General features: G+C 39.2%; 1 protein-coding gene across 5 annotated transcripts; it reads left to right on the top strand.

Annotated features, from left to right (window-relative positions):
• Nucleotides 1–15: 15 nt before the first annotated feature.
• Nucleotides 16–6,500, top strand: LOC106613863 (pleckstrin homology domain-containing family B member 2). 5 transcript variants are annotated; one of them, XM_014216565.3, is made up of 8 exons: nt 16–53; nt 1,972–2,020; nt 2,283–2,435; nt 2,551–2,653; nt 2,763–2,802; nt 2,940–3,026; nt 4,739–4,856; nt 5,029–6,500. In XM_014216565.3, exons 2-8 carry the CDS (start codon nt 1,984–1,986, stop codon nt 5,169–5,171), a joined length of 681 nt encoding a protein of 226 aa, XP_014072040.2. In that variant the 5' UTR covers nt 16–53; nt 1,972–1,983; the 3' UTR covers nt 5,172–6,500. The 5 variants fall into 5 exon arrangements, with proteins under 5 accessions (XP_014072040.2, XP_014072039.2, XP_014072042.2 ...); XM_014216564.3 differs by lacking the exon at nt 16–53 and adding an exon at nt 61–162; XM_014216567.3 differs by lacking the exon at nt 16–53 and adding an exon at nt 1,174–1,311 and having other exon boundaries at nt 2,973–3,026.
• The last annotated feature ends 1,999 nt before the right edge of the window (nt 6,501–8,499 follow it).

Raw genomic sequence — 8,499 nt, 5'->3', positions numbered from 1 at the left:
TGATTGGATAACTTTAAGGTGTGGCTCCTTCATATTTTAATACGCTTCAAACGGTAAAGACCATACCCACATTATTATTGTAACATTACGAATAACTACTAATATGAGTATTTGTCTTAGATAAACGTAGTTTTGCTTTTCACAAGCTCAGAACGCCGTGAGGTAGTACATTTTGTAAATATTTAACTTAATATTCTTATCGACTTGGTTTGATCACATAAATATGGTGGTCGTCAAAGTTACACGAGATGTTAAATCAGTTTGTTTGTCTTCGCTAGCTAATGTGTTTGCGTTTAAATAATGCAGCCAGGGTTGCCATGTCCGTGGTTTTCCCGAAATTGGGCTACTTTGAACTACGGCCGCCATACCATTTCTCTTAAAAAATATACAAATATTTCACTGTGGTGGGGTGAGCGTTATTAAGAACACTGCAGCAGGCAATTTAGTCCACCATTGGCTGAGTCACGTGAATGAGGGATGCAGATCAGCACGTCGTGACAGCTGTTTACCACAGATAGAAATAACAATGAGACAGATATTTCACCGAATGTATAAATGTGAAGCATCCGCTTGGCATTTCAATCCCTACCAAATATGGTAGTGAGAGGAAGCCCACTGGCCGGGAACAAATTAATCATAGTGGGCAGAGCCAAGTACGAGCTAGCGAGATCCTATTGGCGCGGTCTAGCATTTATTTGCACATTTATGTTAGAGAACGCCTACATTTAAGTCATTTAGCAGACGCTCTTATCCAGAGCGACTTACAAAGTGGTGCATTCACCTTATGATATCCAGTGCACTTTACAATAGTGCATCTAAATCTTTTAAGGGGGGATTACTTTATCCTATCCTAGGTATTCCACTCTATGCCTACTCTATGAAGTGAGCGTGTGCAATAACTCAATTCGCCTTTGCGCTCATTCTACACAACACATTTATTTTTTTTACTTTCGCAAACTGGTACAGTCTACAAAACTTAGTCCACTCTGTTCATAACATATTTTAGTTTTGGGAACAGAAAACTGTAATGAAATCAAATATTTAATCGATGAGAACATTTGCACAATGTCGGCCAAAGTCCATCTCGTTCCATCTTCTCACACTGCCACGCAAGGAAGCCACGCTTTTGACTAAAACTACAATTCCCATCATTCTAATTAAGGACCAGTCAATTTATTGATTATGCCAACCACCATATAAAAACCACAGAAGAAGAAGAATGATTATGACATTCAAAACAAGGCAGTTAGCTAACGTTTGTCGTCTCAGGGCTTTGAAAACAGCGTTCCACAATTAGTATTTTAGATACAGGTATGGAATGTGTAGTCATATTATAATCTCCAGAAATATTGTCAGCACAAACTTCAAAGTAACGTTATAGTTTTTCCAAAGGGCCAAATGCCAACGTAAATAGGTCCGCCAGCTAAGTACATACAGTACTAACTTAGCTAGTTAGCATACCCGACACTGTAAACAATGAGTGTAGGTAAATATAGTAAACATTCCTCGCTGGTGTAGGCAGTGCGTGTTGTGATTAAGCAATAAGGCACAAGGGGATGTGGTATATACTCCGCTTTGCGTTGTGCATAAGAACAGCTCTTAGCCGTGGTATATTGGCCATATTCCACAAACCCCCGAGGTGCCTTATTGCTATTATAAACTGGTTACCAACATAATTAGAGCAGTACAAATACATGTTTTGTCATACCTGTGGTATACGGTCTGATATACCACGGCTGTCAGCCAATCAGTATTCAAGGCTCGAACCACCCAGTTTATAATCATAGATATAGATCTGATATAAACTATCATTCTAATTAAGGACCAGTCAATTTATTGATTCAATCAGCTACAGTAGCTAACTAAATAGGAATCAGTGATGGTTTGGGAAGGTCAATTTAGCTAAATGGATTTCGCTATATGCAGTAAGCATTTTTTGTTTCCAAATGTTTCTATGTATTCTATTTTCAGAGTGACCTAAAGATGTCGATTGTGAAAAGTGGCTTCCTTCATCGGCAGAGTAAGTGGAGCTGAACAACACACAAATGTCACAAACCTGTTAGCCATGCATCGTGCTTGTCATGTTTCCAACTACCAATGTAACAGGTACTAGGCGTGGTCAAGAATAAGTTTGATTTCTATAATTGAATGTTTCTTCCTGACACTTCACTGAATTTCCTTATGGAGTTTTTCCATATCACGATGACCTCATTGCTCTTTGACTTAGGGCCTAGACCTGTGTTTGCACAAAGTGCTACAATATTTTAATACAATTGATGCAGGCACTATTCTGCGACGGTGGAAGAGAAACTGGTTTGACCTGTGGTCTGATGGGCGGCTGGTTTTCTTTGATGACCAGCACCGGCGAGATATGGAGGATGAGATCCACATGAGAGTGGACTGCATTAACATTCGCAGTGCAAATGCATGTCAAGGTACTTGACTACATCTGTTATACTTTTCTATCCTATCCTCTCAACTAGCCCTAGGATAGTTTATCTGCACCAACCCATCAATCACCTGTTCTATCCACATTTTCATTGTCAATAGATCTGAACCCACCAGAGGGCAGGAGTCAAAATGCCCTGCTCCAGATAGTCTGCAGAGACGGACGGGTCATCAGCATTTGTGGAGACAGTGCAGATGATGCTTTGTAAGACAGCTTTCCCATTTGTAATCAATATTACTGTGATTAGTTGTGTCTATATTGGATAGCCTGCTGATAAGTCATGTCAATTCTTGTTTTCCCATTGTTGTTTCAGTGCATGGACCATGGCTCTCCAGGATGCCAGAATCAGCTCTGTGAGTTTCTACTGGTCTGCCAAGACCCTCAGCCTTCGTATCCTAGTCTTCTTATTGACAGTGTTAGATTAGTTAATAGATTAGTATAATTTTTTATTCACATTCAAAACATTCCATAGAGATTATCTATATTTTAGGTGGTCGCTCATCCTCAGATTGACTTTGCGCAGACGATTGTTGCTTCTGCCCCTCCTCCGTATTCTGAATATGGTCCTCCACCTCCGGTAAGTACATGTGAGCCAGCTGCCTATCCTTTACATTTGTGAATATACTTTGAGCAGTCAGTGTGGCACAGTGTCTTATGCTATTTCACTTGGAATTCTGTCTTGACATTTACACTGAACAAAAATATAAATGCAACATGCAACAATTTCAAAGATTTTACTGAGTTACAGTTCATATAAGGAAATCAGTCAATTGAAATACATTCATTAGGACCTAATCTATGGATTTCACATGACTGGGAATACAGATATGCATCTGTTGGTCACAGATACCTTTAAAAAGGTAGGGGTGTGGATCAGAAAACCAGTCAGTATCTCGTGTGATCACCATTTGCCTCATTCAGCATGACACATCTCCTTAGCATAAAGTTGATCAGGCTGTTGATTGGCCTGTGGAATGTTGTCCGACTCCTCTTAATGGCTGTGCAAAGTTCCTGGATATTGGCGGGAACTGCAACACGCTGTTGTACATGTCGATCCAGAGCATCCTAAACATGCTCTACGGATGACATGTCTGGTTTATGTATATAGGCCATGGAAGACCTAGGGCATTTTCAGCTTCCAGGAATTGTATACAGATCCTTGCGACATGGGGCATGCATTATGCTGAAACATGAGGGGATAATGGCAGATCAAAGGCATGACAATGGGCCTCAGGATCTCATCACGGTATCTTTGTGCATTGAAATTGCCATCGATAAAATTAAATTGTGTTGTTTATCCGTAGCTTATGCCTGCTCATAACCCCACCGCCACCATGGGGCACTCTGTTCACATCAGCAAACCGCTCTCCCACATGACCCCATAGATGCTGTCTGCCATCTGCCTGGTACAGTTGAAACCGGGATAAATCCGTGAATAGCACACTTCTCCAGCGTGCCAGTGGCCATTCACAGTGACTGAAGTCGGTTACGACGCCAAACTGCAGTCAGGTCAAGACCTTGGTGAGGACAACTATCACACAGATGAGCTTTCCTGAGACTGTTTCTGATAGTTTGTGCAGGAATTCTTCGGTTGTACAAACCCACAGTTTCATCAGCTGTCTGAGTGGCTGGTCTCAGACAATCTCGCAGGTGAAAAAGCTGGATCTGCAGGTCCTGGGGTTGCGTGGTTACATATGGTCAGTGGTTGTAGGCAGTTGGACGTATTTCCAAATTCTCTAAAACGACAGAGGTGTCTTATGCTAGAAAAATTTACATTAAATGCTCTGGTGGACATTCCTGCGGTCAGCATGCCAATTGCACGCTCCCTCAACTTCAGACATCTGTTTCATTGTGTTGTGTGACACAACTGCACATTTTAGTGGCCTTTTGTCCCCAGCACAAGGTGCACCTGTGTAATGATCATGCTGTTTAATCAGCTTCTTAATATGCTACATCTTTCAGGTGGATGGATTATCTTGGCAAAGGAGAAATGCTCACTAACGGGGATGTAAACACATTTCTGCTCAATTTGAGCAAAATAATAATTTGGTGCATTTTGAAAGTTTCTTGGTTTCTTTTTTTTCTGCTCATGAAACAGGACCAACACTTTACATGTTGCGTTTTATATTTTTGTTCAGTGTACTGAAACCATTGTAAATCCTTAGTTTATAATACATCTATATAACATGGTGTTTGTTATATATTGTGCTTTAGGATGCATGCTTTCTAGTTACGGTGGTGGTGGTGGTACTCTCCCATAGTGACAGGTCATTTCTGCCTTTCCAATAGGTTTATGTCCCGGACACTTATGGAGGCTATGCCCCAGCTCCTCCTTCCCATGGCACACAGATCATTTATACAGCTGATGGGCAGCCTTATGCGGTTGCATACCCCTATCACTACCAAGGTACGCACAGGGTGAATGCCCACTTTTAAGTCTGCAAGGTTACATTGATAACTACATTGAATTAAATGTTTCTTCATTCTTTTAATGGATGTGATCTTTCAATTACTATTTTAGCAATATATACGTTTTCACCATTCTAACCGCAGTTCATATTTCCCACCATGGTTTGTAGGAGCATATCCTATGAGGGATCCCCAAGGAATGGACCAGGTTATTGTTCACGAGCGTCAACGTGATGACGGAGGAGACGTGGCTCTCGGCATGCTCGCTGGAGCTGCGACTGGATTGGCTCTTGGGTCTCTCTTTGTCTTCTAGTGTCTTCTTGAAACAGCTTACAACGATACCTATCCCCAACTGACACGCACCATTCCCACATTTTGGCAGCACTGCAGCTGCATTTCTGTAGCCATGTGACAGAGATGGAGAAGTTAAATGTATGTGATGGTTGGGCTATGTTCACCTATGAGGCTTGATTGTGATGTGCCAGTAAATTACTCCTTTTGTGTCCTTACCAAAGCTTTTGATGTATGTTAACGTTGTAGCACTTTCTATTAGGCACAGTAGCTATTATGCAGCTTGCCTTTTTTTGTTTGAAGAAACACAAATGTGATATTCTAATGCGCATTTGAAGAAAAGGTTTTGATATATTGAAACTTATTTTATCCTTTTCAGGTCTAGCAAATGTAAAGTCTTCTAACTGATGCCTCATTTAGTAGAGTGGTCATTAAGAGTGGGACTAGTTTGTTTATTGGAACATGCCTGAGCTTGTAAAATCCTGATTCTTCACTATACACATCTGTCTTAAATCCAATGTCCTTTTGAGGGTTTTCACTCATTTTTCATCTACTTTGCATTTGAGATTTTACTTGCCTTCATTTGTTGTTACTTGGTTTTTGTCATTCCTTGAACATGGAAGGATATTTTTGGAAGTGAATCTAGGATTTGTTTTCTTTACTACAGTCATTATTGCTTGGTTTTCCTATTACTTCATTGTCAGCTGTTGAACCATGTCTTTCTGTTTTAACTCACCTCGTGTGAGAGGTGAGGAGGAGATGCATGTGTAAACTAGAGTATGCACAAACATCAGGCTAATCTTACATTTAAAAGCTGCTACAACAGAGAACTGAATGATACTCTTTGACATTTCAATTGTTTTGACTTCACTCCTAAAATGATTTTTAAATATGTATCTATTTTTCATGTTACTGATATGTATGGATATTTATTGACTCATTGTGTGCTCTTTGGTTAACTGGATACGTTAATTAGTTAACATTTGAGTGGCCTCATTATTTGTCGCTGAACACATCAGCGACTTGTTTTTCACCTTTTTAACCTTTTATATTCAATTTCAAAGTCTTATTTAACTCAGTTACACCACCTTGTAAAGACATTTGGAATACTAGATTGTGTTTCCTTTTTTGACATGAATGTTGTATACAATAATTGATAACAGATTATATTTATTTGATATCAAATGAAGTAGAGCTTTATGGGGCAAACTGCTTTCATGTAATCACAAAATCATTATACCTTACATTTCAAATGGAAACATTTTGTTATGCAGAATTAATGAGGTGTTTATTGCTCTTTAGCGATTGTATGACATTTTAACAATTTACTTATTAAATCCACATGAATTCACTTTGGAAACTATTTGTGAATCCTAGCAACTTCTGAGTTTCACCTTGGCTCAAGGTGAGCCGCTTGATGTCACATGGTGTTTGAAAAACGGATCACTTTTAACCATGATATCCTCTTAACACAGTCCAGAGCAAATTAATAACAGTGCCAGTTAGTATGAAATGTAGACTACTTCATACACACATTCCATAGATTATTTACACATTTTGGCATGACAGTGCCTTGTATGTTGGGTCTCTGGACAAGCCGCTTGTCTCAACACCGTTCCCTTGTATTTCGCACCACTGTTAATATCAGAATATTACTCTCTTATGCATTGTGGTCACATCCCAGTGTTTTGTGAATGACACGCTATATCAGGGGTGTCAAATCAGGGTGGGCCACATTCACTCTCCAATGACGTCCGGAGGGACGCATTGAAAAGTGATGTATTTCCTTGCCATCAAAATTTGCCAAAAAATAGTCCTCTTGCCATAATTTTGACATTTTCGATGCTCTCTGACTGTCTAGCTTTCATTTTGGTGATTAGAAGGCCAGCAACCCGGAGTTGCCTCTTCACTGTTGACGTTGAGACTGGTGTTTTGGGGTACTATTTAATGAAGCTGCCAGTTGAGGACTTGCGAGGTGTCTGTTTCTCAAACTTGACACTCTAATGTACTTGTCCTCTTGCTCAGTTGTGCACCGGGGCCTCCCACTCCTCTTTCTATTCTGGTTAGAGCCAGTTTGCGCTGTTCTGTGAAGGGAGTAGTACACAGCGTTGTACGAGATCTTGAGTTTCTTGGCAATTTCTTGCATGGAATAGCCTTCATTTCTCAGAACATGAATAGACTGACGAGTTTCAGAAGAAAGTTCTTTGTTTCTGGTCATTATGAGCCTGTAATCGAACCCACAAATGCTGATGCTCCAGATACTCAACTAGTCTAAAGGCCAGTTTTATTGCTTCTTTAATCAGATAAGTTTTCAGCTGTGCTAACATAATTGCAAAATGATTTTCTAATGATCAATTAGCCTTTTAAAATTATAAACTTGGATTAGCTAACACAACATGCCATTGGAACACAGGAGTGACGGTTGCTGATAATGGGCCTCTGTACACCTATGTAGATATTCCATAAAAAAAATCTGCCGTTTACAGCTACAATAGTCATTTACAACATTAACAATGTCTACACTGTATTTCTGATCAATTTGTTATTTTCATGGACAAAAAAAAAAAGTGCTTTTCTTTCAAAAACAAGAAAATTGAAAAATGACCCCAAACTTTTGAACGGTAGTGTATGTATATATTGAAATATACATCCATCCAAATATGTGTAAAGTAAACCAAACATCAGTCATTTCAATAAGTAATATTTTTATTTACATATACGCCGAGATTAGAACACAACTGGATACCTCTGGAAAATCCCAGAAAAAAAACCTGAATACATATTTCTAGGAAACCCCACAGCCATAGATGTTAACAGTATTTTCAAAAGAAAACATAATGACCATTCTTCTTTTATGAAGACATCTCCCCAGTGACCAGGCAATATTTGTGAACAGCTCAAATGAGAATGAATGACTATACATTGAGTTTTATAGCATTTTTTGTGTTAAATCAGAGATTATAGAAAGAGCTGTATACAATCATAACCAAGTAAGTAACTGTCTGAATATGTGTCTCTTTCATAGGGTGTCTGAAGTGTCATTGGCTTTAGTAGTGACAGAGGATATACATTGATTCTCTTTCAAGGCACAACTTATACAAAACATTTGAAGTGGGCAAAATGTATGAAGTACAATTGAAGGGGTACAGATAAAAAAATGACCAAACATTATTGCACACTCAATTACTGATTAATCTTCCAGATTAATCATTGGGTTTTATTTCATTATAACATAGCCCCACCCATCCCAAAGTATTTTTACTTGCTGTTGAACAGCAAGGAACTCAGACTAACGCCTTCTTTCAAAAACAGCCTACAGCAAAAGAATATGAATGTTTTACAAAAAAAGA

The sequence above is a fragment of the Salmo salar genome, chromosome 10, assembly GCF_965601325.2.
Source record: "Salmo salar chromosome 10, fSalSal1, whole genome shotgun sequence".
NCBI classification, from domain to species: domain Eukaryota; kingdom Metazoa; phylum Chordata; class Actinopteri; order Salmoniformes; family Salmonidae; genus Salmo; species Salmo salar.
The sequence above is the reverse complement of the archived record's forward strand: the minus strand, read 5'-3'. Positions and strand labels throughout refer to the sequence as shown.

Coding starts and splice junctions, on each gene's coding strand:
- LOC106613863 (XM_014216565.3), top strand. CDS start 1,984: ATGTCGATTGTGAAAAGTGGCTTCCTTCATCGGCAGA. Junction 2,436..2,550: donor CAGTGCAAATGCATGTCAAG/GTACTTGACTAC, acceptor CATTGTCAATAG/ATCTGAACCCACCAGAGGGC. Junction 2,654..2,762: donor GACAGTGCAGATGATGCTTT/GTAAGACAGCTT, acceptor TTGTTGTTTCAG/TGCATGGACCATGGCTCTCC.